Below are 18,343 nucleotides of genomic sequence, written 5' to 3' on the forward strand. Positions count from 1 at the left end.
TGACAGACAGACAGATAGACAGACAGACAGATAGATAGATAGATAGACAACCATTGTTTTCATGACTTGAAAGACAGATAGATAGACAGACAGACAGACAGACAGACAGATAGATAGATAGATAGATAGACACAACTATTGTTTTCATGATTTGAAGGACTCAGACAGACAGACAGACAGACAGACAGACAGATAGATAGATAGATAGATAGATAGACACAACCATTGTTTTCATGACTTGAAGGACTCAGACAGACAGACAGACAGACAGACAGATAGATAGACACAACCATTGTTTTCATGACTTGACAGACAGACAGACAGACAGACAGATAGATAGATAGATAGACACAACCATTGTTTTCATGACTTGACAGACAGACAGACAGACAGACAGACAGATAGATAGACAGATAGATAGATAGACAACCATTGTTTTCATGACTTGAAGGACTCAGACAGACAGACAGAAAGATAGATAGATAGATAGATAGACAGACACAACCATTGTTTTCATGACTTGAAGGACTCAGACAGACAGACAGACAGACAGACAGATAGATAGATAGATAGATAGACAGACACAACCATTGTTTTCATGACTTGAAGGACTCAGACAGACAGACAGACAGACAGACAGATAGATAGATAGATAGATAGATAGATAGATAGATAGAGACACAACCATTGTTTTCAAGATTTGAAGGACTCAGACAGACAGACAGACAGATAGATAGATAGATATATAGATAGACACAACCATTGTTTTCATGACTTGACAGACAGACAGATAGACAGACAGATAGATAGATAGATAGACAACCATTGTTTTCATGACTTGAAAGACAGACAGATAGACAGACAGACAGACAGACAGACAGACACAACTATTGTTTTCATGATTTGAAGGACTCAGACAGACAGACAGACAGACAGACAGATAGATAGATAGATAGATAGATAGATAGACACAACTATTGTTTTCATGACTTGAAGGACTCAGACAGACAGACAGACAGACAGATAGATAGATAGATAGATAGTTAGACACAGCCATTGTTTTCATGACTTGAAGGACTCAGACAGACAGACAGACAGATAGATATATAGATAGACACAACCATTGTTTTCATGACTTGAAGGACTCAGACAGACAGACAGACAGATAGATATATAGATAGACACAACCATTGTTTTCATGAATTGACAGACAGACAGACAGACAGACAGACAGACAGACAGATAGACAACTATTGTTTTCATGATTTGAAGGACTCAGACAGACAGACAGACAGACAGATAGATAGATAGATAGATAGACAACCATTGTTTTCATGACTTGAAGGACTCAGACAGACAGACAGACAGACAGATAGATAGATAGATAGACACAACCATTGTTTTCATGACTTGACAGACAGACAGACAGACAGATAGATAGACACAACCATTGTTTTCATGAATTGACAGACAGACAGACAGACAGACAGACAGACAGACAGATAGATAGATAGACAACCATTGTTTTCATGACTTGAAAGACAGATAGACAGACAGACAGACAGACAGACAGACAGATAGATAGATAGATAGACACAACTATTGTTTTCATGATTTGAAGGACTCAGACAGACAGACAGACAGACAGATAGATAGATAGATAGATAGATAGATAGACACAACCATTGTTTCATGACTTGAAGGACTCAGACAGACAGACAGACAGACAGACAGACAGATAGATAGACACAACCATTGTTTTCATGACTTGACAGACAGACAGACAGACAGACAGATAGATAGATAGATAGACACAACCATTGTTTTCATGACTTGACAGACAGACAGACAGATAGATAGACACAACCATTGTTTTCATGACTTGACAGACAGACAGATAGACAGACAGATAGATAGATAGATAGACAACCATTGTTTTCATGACTTGAAAGACAGACAGATAGACAGACAGACAGACAGACAGACAGACAGACAGATAGATAGATAGATAGACACAACTATTGTTTTCATGATTTGAAGGACTCAGACAGACAGACAGACAGACAGATAGATAGATAGATAGATAGATAGATAGACACAACTATTGTTTTCATGACTTGAAGGACTCAGACAGACAGACAGACAGACAGATAGATAGATAGATAGATAGATAGATAGATAGATAGATAGATAGACACAACTATTGTTTTCATGACTTGAAGGACTCAGACAGACAGACAGACAGACAGATAGATAGATAGATAGATAGTTAGACACAGCCATTGTTTTCATGACTTGAAGGACTCAGACAGACAGACAGACAGACAGATAGATAGATAGATAGATAGACACAACCATTGTTTTCATGACTTGAAGGACTCAGACAGACAAACAGACAGACAGATAGATAGATAGATAGATAGATAGATAGATAGATAGACACAACCATTGTTTTCATGACTTGACAGACAGACAGACAGACAGACAGATAGATAGATAGATAGACACAACCATTGTTTTCATGACTTGAAGGACTCAGACAGACAGACAGACAGACAGACAGACAGACAGACAGATAGATAGACACAACCATTGTTTTCATGACTTGAAGGACTCAGACAGACAGACAGACAGACAGATAGATAGATAGATAGATAGATAGATAGATAGATAGACACAACTATTGTTTTCATGACTTGAAGGACTCAGACAGACAGACAGACAGACAGATAGATAGATAGATAGATAGATAGACACAGCCATTGTTTTCATGACTTGAAGGACTCAGACAGACAGACAGACAGACAGACAGATAGATAGATAGATAGACACAACCATTGTTTTCATGACTTGAAGGACTCAGACAGACAAACAGACAGACAGATAGATAGATAGATAGATAGATAGATAGATAGACACAACCATTGTTTTCATGACTTGACAGACAGACAGACAGACAGACAGATAGATAGATAGATAGACACAACCATTGTTTTCATGACTTGAAGGACTCAGACAGACAGACAGACAGATAGATAGATAGACACAACCATTGTTTTCATGACTTGAAGGACTCAGACAGACAGACAGACAGACAGATAGATAGATAGATAGATAGACACAACCATTATTTTCATGATTTGAAGGACTCAGACAGACAGACAGACAGACAGATAGATAGATAGATAGATAGATAGATAGATAGATAGATAGATAGACACAGCCATTGTTTTCATGACTTGAAGGACTCAGACAGACAGACAAACAGACAGACAGATAGATAGACAGATAGATAGATAGATAGATAGATAGACACAACCATTGTTTTCATGACTTGAAAGACAGACAGACAGACAGACAGATAGATAGATAGATAGATAGATAGACAGACACAACCATTGTTTTCATGACTTGAAGGACTCAGACAGACAGACAGACAGATAGATAGATAGATATACACAACCATTATTTTCATGATTTGAAGGACTCAGACAGACAGACAGATAGATAGATAGATAGATAGATAGATAGATAGACACAGCCATTGTTTTCATGACTTGGACTCAGACAGACAGACAGACAGACAGATAGATAGATAGATAGATAGATAGATAGATAGATAGATAGATAGACACAACCATTGTTTTCATGACTTGAAGGACACAGACAGACAAGCAGACAGACAGACAGACAGATAGATAGATAGATAGACACAACCATTGTTTTCATGACTTGACAGACAGACAGACAGACAGACAGATAGATAGATAGACACAACCATTGTTTTCATGACTTGAAGGACTCAGACAGACAGACAAACAGACAGATAGATAGATAGATAGATAGATAGACACAACCATTGTTTTCATGACTTGACAGACAGACAGACAGATAGATAGATAGACACAACCATTGTTTTCATGACTTGAAGGACTCAGACAGACAGACAGATAGATAGATAGATAGACACAACCATTGTTTTCATGACTTGAAGGACTCAGACAGACAGACAGACAGACAGACAGACAGATAGATAGATAGATAGATAGACACAACCATTGTTTTCATGACTTGAAAGACAGACAGACAGACAGACAGATAGATAGATAGATAGATAGATAGATAGATAGATAGACACAACCATTGTTTTCATGACTTGAAGGACTCAGACAGACAGACAAACAGATAGATAGATAGACACAACCATTATTTTCATGACTTGAAAGACAGACAGACAGATAGATAGATAGATAGATAGATAGATAGATAGACAGACACAACCATTGTTTTCATGACTTGAAAGACAGACAGACAGATAGATAGATAGATAGATAGATAGATAGATAGATAGACAGACACAACCATTGTTTTCATGACTTGAAGGACTCAGACAGACAGACAGACAGACAGATAGATAGATAGATAGATAGACACAACCATTATTTTCGTGATTTGAAGGACTCAGACAGACAGACAGACAGACAGACAGACAGATAGATAGATAGACAGATAGACACAGCCATTGTTTTCATGACTTGAAGGACTCAGACAGACAGACAGACAGACAGATAGATAGATAGATAGTTAGATAGACACAACCATTGTTTTCATGACTTGAAGGACTCAGACAGACAGACAGACAGATAGATAGATAGATAGATAGATAGATAGATAGATAGATAGACACAGCCATTGTTTTCATGACTTGAAGGACTCAGACAGACAGACAGACAGACAGACAGATAGATAGATAGATAGATAGATAGATAGATAGATAGATACAGCCATTGTTTTCATGACTTGAAGGACTCAGACAGACAGACAGATAGATAGATAGATAGATAGATAGATAGATAGATAGATAGACACAACCATTGTTTTCATGACTTGAAGGACTCAGACAGACAGACAGACAGACAGACAGATAGATAGATAGATAGATAGTTAGATAGACACAACCATTGTTTTCATGACTTGAAGGACTCAGACAGACAGACAGACAGACAGACAGACAGATAGATAGATAGATAGATAGATAGATAGATAGATAGATAGACACAACCATTGTTTTCATGACTTGAAGGACTCAGACAGATAGACAGACAGACAGACAGATAGATAGATAGATAGTAATTATGACTTTTACCTGTAATGAAAGAACAGTAGAAGAGCACCAAAGCGCAAAACGCAACATTTCCACATCTGCCCATATCCTTCATACGAACTTTAACTGCAACTCCTCGGGTCCTTCTTTCTGCACTAGTGAAAAGAAAGCCCCGGACGGATTGTTTCCGTTTCCAACAATGTGACGGCAGTTCAGTCACTGCGATAAAATGATTCAGATGTGTCTGGACGACTTCGGCTGATCTCAGTAAAGTGATAGCTACAGATTCACAGTAGATACAAATCCGGCCAGAATAAACGTAGAGCTCCGCTGCGCGCTCTCAACTGATCGCAGTGGGCAGGACGCGATGACGCGCATCTATGACTTTCCGCAAAGGAATGGATAATTTTTCATTTTTCATAATTGTATCCATTAAATATTGAACAGTTTGCAACCGATCAGCAGCAAGTACAAAAATGTAATTAACACAAACAAACAACTTCAAAATACCTTCCTGATGTTGCTTTCCTCAAAATAAATCCACATGCAATTCTCTAGACTATGATAGGTACAAATTAAAGAAGTGAATGTTTTATTTAATTTGTTTTTTTTATGAATATTGTTTGTTATTATATTAATCATTATCACTACTTGTGTATTTTTCTGCATTTCCCTTAAAAGATAGTTTAAGTGATTTCTAACATGCCTCTGCACATGCAGGAGTAAATGGCCATCTTTTGAGTGTAACATGCAGTTCAATTGCTGCCATTCAAGACATCAGTGTTAATTAATTTTTACTGCATTATTCTTGAACTAAAATAGGAAATAACCATTTACAACAGTTATTGAAATTAAATGCACAGCAGGTGAGAGCTCACGTGACACAAAATCTCAACAAAATGCTTTCCTAGATTGTTTTTCAGAATGAGCCCATGTCCACTTTGAGCTTTCTCTGATAAATAATGCACTAGTTTTAATTCAACAACAAATAACATCAGCATGATAAATGCACTAAGGTAAAGAGTGTATTTTTAAATATATAAAACATAATATGTTTAATAAGAAGCAAGAGTTCCACCTAGTGTACACTAAAGTCACAGTCCACACAGATTCATTGGCGTGATTGTTAACAATATTGCCAATGCCCATGCAGTAGGCTACTTTTATTACCTAGATAGACAATATCAAATTAAATAAGGTAAAGTAAATAAATACATTAAGAAAATGGATAGGAAGATGAATGTAAACAATATAAAAAAAAAAACATAAATAAAATAGCAGATATCCATACAATACTTTAAGTGTACCACAACGAGTCGCTGTGGCACCTCATTTAAAAATGCAATGACAACATAAAAACTACATTTCCCAGAATCCCGTGTAGAGGACCCCCACGTAGGCCTGTTAAAATCTCGCCTGCTTTAAAATGAACATCATCTCAAAGTCAAACTGTCCATTGTTATTCGAAAGCAGATCCCTTTTACGCAGTTCAGCTTACAAACAAACAAACAACTAAATAAATCACTTCTCATTTCCAGCACTCTATAAAATAGGCAGCCAACTGATTTGACACAAAGAAAACCAACACCGTCATGTTCGATTAAATATAACCCATAGCCTTTAGCATTTTGAAAATATACATATTGTAAATGTAAAATAACAATACATTATTTCATATGTTTTAACATGGAATGTGTGCTTTTTACGAAGGCAGTGGGTTGGACACTCGCCGACACGAGAGGTAGAGGGCGGACACACGCACATTGAAACATCGGGACCGGACCTGACAGATTCCCGTGGACCTGTATATGTGACAAATGTTCACGTTTATCGATCATCAGTGGTATTAAAGACGGTTTTTATAATGTGTGTGATATGAGAATGAGAGACGTGAGCTCGCGCGCACCGGCCTGATCGCGCGCACCGGCCAAATCGAAGTCACATCACCACGATTTATCAGTTGTTATTTTTATATTAATTTAGAGTTTTATAGAAGAGAAGGTGATCGACTGAGTTCAGGAGGGAGAGGGAGAGAGGGAGGAGTTGTTACGTATCAATCACAGAGATGGATCCGGAGACAGCAGCAGACTTCACCGTAGAAAACGTGGAGAAGGTATGACATATTCATATTTATTTAATTGACAAATTTGGTTAAATATACCATGTAGTGTCCATTTACTCTTAGAGAATATATAGAATATTACAGATGAGAATTGAGCTTAGATTAATGTGTTTGTGCATTGTATTGCTGGCCTAGAAATAATAGAATAAATTGTTTATTTTCTTGTCATTGTTGTTATTTTGAATTGCTCATATAGGTGAACTTACGAAGTGTCTAAGTCATATTTATATTTATATTGCATAACGAAAATGAAAGGCCATTTATAGAACCATTATGACTTATTGCATTGTGACATCATAGATCTTTATTACAACTAATCAAATCATTATTTGCATTATTGTAATGCAGTAATTTCGTATTTATTTATTTTGATTTTTGGGTGAGATTTGACTTGCATGTTTTTAACAGGTTTTATGATTCTCCCATGTAGTTGCTGTTATCTGGAAACTTAAGTGTGAAGTTGGAAACTTAAGTGTGAAGTTGGAAACTTTTAGTGGTTCTCTTATTATTTTGCTGCTTTTTTTTTCTTGCCAAATAATAATTATCAGCTATTCTGCTGGCCAAAATAGATGTCTCCATTTGACTCTTGTGTTATTTTGGGAGGAATTTGTATCTGTAAGTGATTTAACACAGCTGCTCTCTTATGATCAGGTTTCAAACATGAGACTCAATCATCAATAGATTAGAGAAAAGAGGAAGATATTGATAATGAGAAGAGAGGAGGGTGGTGTCTCATTTGTCTTATCTCTGCCTGATGGAGGGTTTCTCATCTCTGTCATGGGCAGCTACTGTCAGTCCAAAAACCAACGCTTTTGATTCTGGGTTTTGTTCACATTTAAAGCAAATTTAATGTCATTAAAGCAATATTCAGAGTTATATTGATGCATCCCTCAGTTTGTTCAAACAAAGCAAAAATGTACAATAATGCTCTCACTATAGAAGTTCATGGGGCAAGGCATTGCAATAGAATTAACGGAATGTTCTGGGTTCAGTACAGTACAAATAAGCTCAATCGACAGCATTTGTGGCATAATGTTGATTACCACTGGAAATATTTTTGAGTCATCGCTAGCTTAGGCTATTTAAAACACAATCGAAATCGGGGTTACAGTGAGGTGCTTGCAATGGAAGTGAATGGGGCCAGTCCATGAACGTTAAAATACACATTGTTTCAAAATTATAGCGACAAGACGCAAACATTATACATTTTAACATGATTTTAGTGTGACAAAATCTCGGTTCGACACAATTTTAGTGGGATAAAGTTGCTTAGGGTTTACCGGTGTTGCGTCGTCATAGCAACAAAGTTGCAATATTGGATAGTACTCACACGGATAAGGTTATTAAGCAATTTTATCACATTAAAATCATGTTAACAGGTGTAACGTTTACATCATGTGGCTATACAATGTGTATTTTAATGTTTATGTACTGGCCCCATTCACCTCCATTGTAAGTGTCTCATTGCAACCTCATGAAAATGCAGTGTTTTTAATGTATATTGCCAGGAGACATAAACATTATACATGGTAACATGAGACTAGTGTGATTAAAATAGCTTTTCAACCTTTCAGCCTTCCAGAATGTCTTTCCCCATAGACGTCCATTGTAAACGCATTACTGTAAACACAAAGTTTGATTGCTTTAAAGGTGCACTCAGTAGTTTTTTCCCCATTAAACAAGTTTTACTCCTAAAGACATGAATTGTAATTTTGAAACATATGTATACAATCATGAGATGAGGACTGTAGTCATATCAGTAACCTTATAAAAGCTGTTTTATTCTACATGGGGCAGGGTCGCCTTCATGGGGGCTGCCATTTTAGAATCACATAACCAGCTGAATACTTACTTGCTTAATCTCAGTAACTGTCTTGTTATTGGGCACTTTCACTCTTGGATTAAATCAATCATGGCTGATTGAGCACAGGGAATTTCTACAACTAACCTGTAGTTACAGATGATCTGTAACTGAAAACTATTGATTTTGACTGATGCTGCATCCACACCACTAGATGTCACTGTAAGTCCAAGATGACACACAAACAAAAAGTTACTGAGTGCACGTTTTTTTTTTTCTCTCTCTCCCCTTTTTCTTGGAATGCCCAATTCCCAATGCGCTCTTAAGTCCTCGTGGTGGCGTAGTGACTCGCCTCAATCCGGGTGGCGGAGGGCGAATCTCAGTTGCCTCCGCGTCTGAGACCGTCAGTCCACGCATCTTATCACGTGGCTTGTTGAGCATGTTACCGCGGAGACATAGCGCTATTCTCTGCGCAACTTGCCACGCACCCACCAAGAGCGAGAACCACATTATAGCGACCACGAGGTTACCCCATGTGACTCTACCCTCCCTAGCAACCGGGCCAATTTTGTTGCTTAGGAGACCTGGCTGGAGTCACTCAGCACGCCCTGGGATTCGAACTTGTGAACTAGCGAACTCCAGGGGTGGTAGCCAGCGTCTTTACCACTGAGCTACCAATCATACGGTTCTTAAAAAGAACCTTGATTCCCAACCCTATACGTCAAACTGACTCATGTCCACAACAAAGCTCCAAGTAAGTGCTCTAAAAGACACTAACTCCCATCTCTAGCTGTCTCTTTCTCTCCATCAAACTTGTTCTTTGTCTCTTGTTGGTCCACAGCAGACACACACAGAGCTCGTTGAATGTGTGTTTATTGTGTATTGTTCTGTGCAGTATGATGGTCAAGCGTTGGTGCCGGTTTTTTGGTCCCTGTCTTCAGAGGGCAGCACAGAAACAGTAGCATTTGACTGCAGAAATACTCGCATATCTGAGCAGATTAAACCCCCTAAACAAATATGGAAATGTATACGTCATTTAGAAACAAAACAGTTCAGATTGATTTGTTTGTTGTTTATTATGGTGGTTTGTGTGGATGCAGGTTTAGATCATTATACACTGTGATGAGATGTAAAGGGAAAATAATTTATCTTCTCTCTGAAGACCATTCTCCTAGTGATCATCTGGTCCGTCAGGATCAAACGACATATGGGTGTCTTATTTTCGCACGTAGACCACCCTGACTCACTATAACTTTGTCGTAGGGATAAATTGAATGGTAGCAATTCTTTTTAAAACTATCATTATTTGTTGCTATTGCTTTAAACATTAACAGGCTTTATAATTACTGCATTAACAGGGCTTCAGGCAAACATTTGAGGGTCATCTGGGGTCTATCAAATGAGAAATTTAAGGACAGAAACTAATAATAATAGAGATATAATTTTGCAAGTGCAATAACTCATAATATTGCATATTCTGTCCCACTGAAATGCACATTTGGTTGTATTAAAATTTGAGTTGGGATCAGTGTCAGAAGTTATCTTTTCCATTAACGGAAAAATATTAAATATTTGTCCCTTGGATTTTATTTTCAGGGGAATTTTTTCCCTTATGAATGCAAATATTTCTAATTATATAGAAAATAATGTCATATACTTTTAATATCATAAATTCCCTAAGTTATTATATCATATGTTTTATGCAATAATATGTATATCTAGGCCTTAAACAATGTTATAGAGAGAGTTCATCCAATAATAAAAATTCTCTCATTACGCACCCTCATGCCATTCCAGATGTGTATGACTTTCTATCTTCTGCTGAACACAAGAAAAGAGTTTTAGAAGAATATTTCAGCTCTGTAGGTCCAAACAATGCGAGTGAATGGTAACCAGAACCTTAATGCTCCAAAAAGCACATAAAGGCAGCATAAAAGTTATCCATAAAACTCCATCTGTGTCTTTTGAAGCGATCCAATCGGTTTTGGGTTAGAACAGCCCAAAATATAACTCCTTTTTCACTGTAAATCTTTACATCAGCAGTCTCCTTGGTGATCATAATTTCAAGCTTGATTACACCCCCTAGCATCATGGAAAAAGGAGTTATATTTTGGTCTTTTCTCACCCAAAACCGATTAGATTGCTTCAGAAGGTATGGATTAAACCACTGAAGTATTATGGATTACTTTTATGCTGCCTTTATATGTTTTTCTGAGATTTAAAGATCTGGTCACCATGAGATATTCTTCTAAAAATCTTCATTTGTGTTCTGCAGAAGAAAGAAAGTCATACACATCTGGGATTGCATGAGGGTGAGTAAATGAAGAGAGAATTTTCATTTTTGGGTGAACCATCCCGTTAAGCATTTTTGCCCGCACATTTTGAATTTCAGATGCATTTTGTCCCTTTCTGTGGCATTTTTGCCCTTTTAATTTCAGATTCTGGCTGGGATGCAGATGTAACTTCAGTGACATTTACAAAACAGTAGTAGAAAAACATGCCTTGATTTGTTTTTAACAATCTTTTTTTTTTTTTTGCTGCTGTATTTTAGTTATTACATTTTGAATCTACTTGTAAACTAGGGCTGCAACTAACGATTATTTTGATAATCGACTAATCTAATGATTATTAGAACGATTATTCGACTCTTTGGGCAATTAATCATTAGCTCTTAACCAATTATTCAGCTTGTACCTTGACTTAAAAGGTTGTTATAAACGTGCTTACTAACAAAGGACAAAATCAACTTTTAAAAATACCTCTAAATGACATTCTTTGAATTAAAGGGGGGGGAAAAATACTTTTTATTAAGTTTAATTCAGTAAAAAAAATCACTGCAAAAAATCGTATTGTAACCATGTGTTTTGTCTTGTTTTCCATTTAAAAATATATAAAAAAATCCTTAAAACAAGATATATTTAACTGATAAACAACATATATTATATTTAGACATGCTTTCAGAGAATGTATCTTGAATATAAGTGAATTTTGTATATAAGTGTATTTTTTCACTTGGTTATTCTTCTGCGAGTGCAGTAAAGTAAAAATATACATATATTCAAGATCTGTTCTCTAAAAGCAAGTCTAAATATCTTATATGTTGCTTCAGGTAAATGCAACTTGTTTTAAGGATTTTCAGATATTTTAAAATATTTAAATATTTAATATATTCAACATTCTTAGACTTGTTCTTCTGCAGTATAGCTGCTAAGGTAAATGTACTTTATTTTAAAGGAGTTTTAGGTATTTATATTGGAAAACAAGCCAAAACAACAAATTAAAAAAGTATTTTGTTGCCATGTATATAATGGGTGAAGACTACCCTCCATCTTTAACTCTCAAAAAACAAACTCTCTCTTCTTAATAGAGTTGCATATCACTGATTTTCTACACACCACAACACATATGTATTATGATTCACTTCATGGCGAGCCATCATGTTATAATCTAACTGGAGCAGGTGTGCGCGAGGGACGAGTGAGCCCATGCCAGAGTGTACATCGGCCGGGTGCAGTTTCAATCTCTCCCCCTTAGATCGGGACACTTCACGCGACTTATAGAAGCAGTGCTGACCGCACAGAGATATGCCAGTTTCGGAGTTTGTACTTATTTAAATGACCTGCTTCCTTTTTATTTAAACTTTAATAAAGGATGCATTAAAGATATAATGGCGGGATGTTTCCTTTAAAGACGCTCTGACATGCAAGTTTTGCTTCAGTGGAACGGCAGCTCTGGCTCCGCTGTATTTCACAATGAGAGTGCTTCTGTGATTAGTTATTTTGTATTTTTGCGTAATATCCTCATACTTTGCAATCTACATCACCTGAAGCAGTTTGGAGTCCGTGTGGACTGTAAGCTGTGTTTTCTCTCCTCAATCAGGCGAGAGATGCAGTGCTCCTCTCGTGCGCCATCATTAGTTTCATATCTGATCTTATGTTACGTTAAATTGGATCAAACTACTATTCGACAACAACATTTTTTGTCAACAATTTTCTATTGTCAACATTATCGATAATGTCGACTAATCGGTTTAGCTCTATTGTAAACAATGGCTGTTTAGTTGAAATGATGGTTCATCCGATTTTGATAAAAAGCACTTTATTTCAAACGTTTGAAACTTTTTTTAGATTGATGTTACATTTTTAGCTTTATTACCCAGCTCGACCCACCATCATTCACCATCAAAAGCAGAGCTCGGACTGGAGATTTTCTAAAATAATTATGTATTTTTTAGATGTAATGAGATGTGGAAAATGGAATTCATGATATATGATAAACATTTTTTTTTTATTATTTCTTTATTTTATATGTATATATATATATATATATATTTTATCCCCTTTTCTCCCAATTTGGAATACCCAATTCACCTCAGTCTGGGTGGTGGAGGACAAGTCTCAGTTGCCTCCGCTTCTGAGACCGTCAATCTGCGCATCTTATCACATGGCTCGTTGTGCATGACACCGCAGAGACTCCCAGCATGTGGAGACTCATGCTACTCTCCGCGATTCACGCACAATTTACCACGCCCCACTGAGAGCGAGAACCACTAATCGCGACCACGAGGAGGTTACCCCATGTGACTCTACCCTCCCTAGCAACCGGGCCAATTTGGTTGCTTAGGAGACCTGGCTGGAGTCACTCAGCACGCCCTGGATTCGAACTCGCGACTCCAGGGGTGGTAGTCATCGTCAATACTCGCTGAGCTACCCAGGCCCCCAATCCATGATATCGTAAGTGTTTTTGTTGCCCTGTTCCAATATTATTTCCTGATTGGCTCGGCCGTTAGCTTTGCTAATTATATCTCATGTTGTGTTTGGGGAATCGGTTGTCAGTGGCAACCTGAGATGCGTTTTTAAAATCATTGACTTTTCAAACCAGTTTGAAATGCTTCACTTTGTCCAATTGCTCCTTTTACATTTCCCTCTGATTTCCAGCAGGATAAAAGAACAGAAAAAAATGTCTTAACTGTTGCTCAAATTCAGAATGAATGAGTGAAATACATCTGGTTCCAATGGATCATACAGAATGAGTGAGTCATCATACACAAGCTTGGATGTTGTAATTCAGCGTTGGGTCTTTAAGAATGAGTTTGTGCAGCATAGACGGTTGCCATAGAAACAATGATTTAAAATTTTTTTAGCCATATCTTGAAAGGCTGTTTATATCTTTATTTTTAACCTTTGTCTGTGAAATTATATAAAACATTTACACCCGATAGGACTCAAATCAGTGAACCACACTCACACACACTCTTGGTTTCATCATCTGTTACCTGGTTTACCCTGAGAGATGGTCATTTCTCTGGGGGTTTTTGAAGTCTTGTGACACAAACATTTCCTTTACACAAACACGTATAATTCCTCTCTAACATTCCTTGACTTTTATCATATGTTGGGGTATAACAGTTTATCGCGGTACGATACGTCGCAGTTCAGAGATGTGACGATGCGCATCGTGGAGTTTGGATTATATATATATATATATATATATTATACAGTACTGTGCAAAAGTTTAAGCCACTTAAGATGTTTCACAAAAACATTTGTCTAAAGATGGTTATTTATATCTTCAGCTTTAGTGTGTCAATAGGAAAAATAAATTTTAGACTCCCAAACATTACTTTTGCAAATAGAAAAGATTAGAATAGAAGAACAGGGTGCTCTGCAAGAGATGGCATTGCCCCCACAAAGTCCCCCTCTGAACATCGAGTCAGTCTGGGATTAAATGAAGAGACAGAAGCAATTGAGATAGCTGAAATAAATAGAAGAACTGTGGTGAATTCTCCAAGAAGCTTTGAACATCCTATCTGCCAACAACCAAGAAAAACTGTGTCCAGGTGTATCTAGGAGAATTGGGGCTGTTTTAAAGGCAAAGGTGGTCACATCAAATATTGATTTAGCTTTTTTATGTTTACTGGACTTTGTATGACATTAAGTGATAATTGAAAACTATTTATGGCATTATTTTTGAAGACATCCTCACTATGCAACATTTTTCACAAGTGCCTAAAACTTTTGCACAGTACTGTGTGTGTGTGTGTGTGTGAGTGTGTGTGTATGTATATATATATATATATACAGGTGCATCTCAATAAATTAGAATGTCGTGGAAAAGTTCATTTATTTCAGTAATTCAACTCAAATTGTGAAACTCGTGTATTAAATAAATTCAGTGCACACAGACTGAAGTAGTTTAAGTCTTTGGTTCTTTTAATTGTGATGATTTTGGCTCACATTTAACAAAAACCCACCAATTCACTATCTCAAAAAATTAGAATACATCATAAGACCAATAAAAAAAACATTTTTAGTGAATTGTTGGCCTTCTGGAAAGTATGTTCATTTACTGTATATGTACTCAATACTTGGTAGGGGCTCCTTTTGCTTTAATTACTGCCTCAATTCGGCGTGGCATGGAGGTGATCAGTTTGTGGCACTGCTGAGGTGGTATGGAAGCCCAGGTTTCTTTGACAGTGGCCTTCAGCTCATCTGCATTTTTTGGTCTCTTGTTTCTCATTTTCCTCTTGACAATACCCCATAGATTCTCTATGGGGTTCAGGTCTGGTGAGTTTGCTGGCCAGTCAATCACACCAACACCATGGTCATTTAACCAACTTTTGGTGCTTTTGGCAGTGTGGGCAGGTGCCAAATCCTGCTGGAAAATGAAATCAGCATCTTTAAAAAGCTGGTCAGCAGAAGGAAGCATGAAGTGCTCCAAAATTTCTTGGTAAACTGGTGCAGTGACTTTGGTTTTCAAAAAACACAATGGACCAACACCAGCAGATGACATTGCACCCCAAATCATCACAGACTGTGGAAACTTAACACTGGACTTCAAGCAACTTGGGCTATGAGCTTCTCCACCCTTCCTCCAGACTCTAGGACCTTGGTTTCCAAATGAAATACAAAACTTGCTCTCATCTGAAAAGAGGACTTTGGAACACTGGGCAACAGTCCAGTTCTTCTTCTCCTTAGCCCAGGTAAGACGCCTCTGACGTTGTCCGTGGTTCAGGAGTGGCTTAACAAAAGGAATACGACAACTGTAGCCAAATTCCTTGACATGTCTGTGTGTGGTGGCTCTTGATGCTTTGACCCCAGCCTCAGTCCATTCCTTGTGAAGTTCACCCAAATTCTTGAATCGATTTTGCTTGACAATCGTAAGGCTGCGGTTCTCTCGGTTGGTTGTGCATCTTTTTCTTCCACACTTTTTCCTTCCACTCAACTTTCTGTTAACATGCTTGGATACAGCACTCTGTGAACAGCCAGCTTCTTTGGCAATGAATGTTTGTGGCTTACCCTCCTTGTGAAGGGTGTCAATGACTGTCTTCTGGACAACTGTCAGATCAGCAGTCTTCCCCATGATTGTGTAGCCTAGTGAACCAAACTGAGAGACCATTTTGAAGGCTCAGGAAACCTTTGCAGGTGTTTTGAGTTGATTAGCTGATTGGCATGTCACCATATTCTAATTTTTTGAGATAGTGAATTGGTGGGTTTTTGTTAAATGTGAGCCAAAATCATCACAATTAAATGAACCAAAGACTTAAACTACTTCAGTCTGTGTGCATTGAATTTATTTAATACACGAGTTTCACAATTTGAGTTGAATTACTGAAATAAATGAACTTTTCCACGACATTCTAATTTATTGAGATGCACCTGTATATATATATATATATATATATTTTAGCGTCTGTTTTATCCAAAACGTGTGACGTTCCAAGCCTATGTAACTCTGGCATACAAATGGAAATTGCTTCATTGCAAACAAGGAGCTCTAAAACACAATTTCACACTAGCAGCTAGAGGTGTTTCTAGGATGAGTTCGGCTGAAACTTGGGAATCTGGAACAGAAAAGCTAATGTAATACAGGGAGCACCAGGAGCGGGAGAGAGATGTGACTTTTTAGCGCGAGGGATCAAATGTCGTTTGAAGCGATAGTGAAAATGAAAGTTTACAGAGGTTTAACCCTCATGCACTGTTCGGTCATTTTTGACCGAAATCAATTTTGTTTCTTCAATAAAACTGGTTTCCTTTATCTGATGTTACAAGACTTGGTGACTTTTCATCCATATGATATCTGAACACGCAAAGAAATTGGAGTTGATTCGATCAGTCTAAGTGGTAGAAAAAAAAAAGTTACACTTGCACTGTTCCCGGTCAAAAGTGACCGCCATAGGATTCAATCATTTATTATATAAAATCTAAAAAACAACCACAATGCAGAAAAAACACACAGACATGAAGGGGTGAGACTACCAAACATCAAGAGTGCAAAACACAAACACACACACACACACACAAAACTGAACTGGTCAGACTATAAAATATATTATATATATATTTTTTTTTAATTTGTCAAAATAAATAAATAAATCAGTCACAGTGCAGAACACACACGCACCAAAATGAATTGGTGAGACCATAATGCATCTACAATGCTGAACACACGCGCGCACACACGCGCACACACACACACACACACACACATACATACACACACACATCTTATTACAACCAGGTATAAATTAGGTTATTACTTGTTATTCTACTCATTTCAGGTATGCAAAAATTACCTCAAAAAAAAAAAGCTAAACTTTGACAATGTTTAAATATATATCTAAATGCAGAACTTGTGAAAAAAACTAGAAATCATCTCTTCAACCAGGAATGAATAAGTAGCTCTCTGCGGCCATCTAGTGTTTATACTTGTAATTTCATCTGGTTTTTTGTTTTTGTTTTAAATGGACAGCACAGTTTGATTCTTGAGACTTAAGCTTTCAAACGGTATATCATTTATGAGGATTGGTTCAGTATTTGAGAAAATATTAATAAGAAAAGTCAAAAAAGTAAATTTTCAAGCTCAAGGTCATATAGGTAAATAAATTAGTAAATAAAATAAAAAAAGGTCAAAATACACCCAAAATGCACAATTTTAGTGCTTTTACATTATTTAATTTAGAGTTGTTTCATAACAATTAAAAGAATTACTCATTTATTGTTTCTGGTCACTTTTGACCGGGAACAACTGCAACGTGATTTAATGATGAACAGTGCATAAGGGTTAATTATAGTGCCATATTAATCTGCTATATAAAATGCTGAATAAATTGTTTAACAGTGCTATTGGGGAATATAATCCGAATGTCAAATGTCATGTCTGATTCGATTTCATCAGTAAATTGTTATTATTTAACTATATAAGCAGGCACTTCTGTTAAAGGTGCTGTAATCAATTTTAGTGTTCTGAAGCGTTCATGTGACTGAGCCGTTGAATTAGCCACGCCCCCTCATTCCAAAACCCCGCCCTCCAAAGA

At 37.0% G+C, this 18,343-nt stretch overlaps 2 protein-coding genes across 6 annotated transcripts in view; one reads left to right on the top strand and one right to left on the bottom strand.

Annotated features, from left to right (window-relative positions):
• The window catches only part of LOC127415754 (dual specificity protein kinase shkD), a 24,846-nt gene extending 19,403 nt beyond the window's left edge, over positions 1–5,443 (bottom strand). For both annotated transcript variants that reach the window (XM_051654634.1, XM_051654633.1), the window contains exon 1: positions 5,147–5,443. In XM_051654634.1, the coding sequence (XP_051510594.1) occupies positions 5,147–5,219 (73 nt within the window). In that variant the 5' untranslated portion in view covers positions 5,220–5,443. The remainder of the gene's footprint in view (positions 1–5,146) is intronic.
• Positions 5,444–6,845: 1,402 nt separating this feature from the next.
• The window catches only part of LOC127415743 (importin-13-like), a 54,669-nt gene continuing 43,171 nt past the window's right edge, over positions 6,846–18,343 (top strand). For all 4 annotated transcript variants that reach the window (XR_007892981.1, XR_007892980.1, XM_051654617.1 and 1 more), the window contains exon 1: positions 6,846–7,217. Coding sequence is in view for 2 of the 4 variants with exons in the window: in XM_051654617.1 (XP_051510577.1) it covers positions 7,170–7,217 (48 nt within the window). In the remaining 2 variants the exon portion in view is untranslated. The remainder of the gene's footprint in view (positions 7,218–18,343) is intronic.

The sequence above is a fragment of the Myxocyprinus asiaticus genome, chromosome 25 (genome assembly GCF_019703515.2).
Source record: "Myxocyprinus asiaticus isolate MX2 ecotype Aquarium Trade chromosome 25, UBuf_Myxa_2, whole genome shotgun sequence".
In the NCBI taxonomy this organism is placed as follows: Eukaryota; Metazoa; Chordata; class Actinopteri; order Cypriniformes; family Catostomidae; genus Myxocyprinus; species Myxocyprinus asiaticus.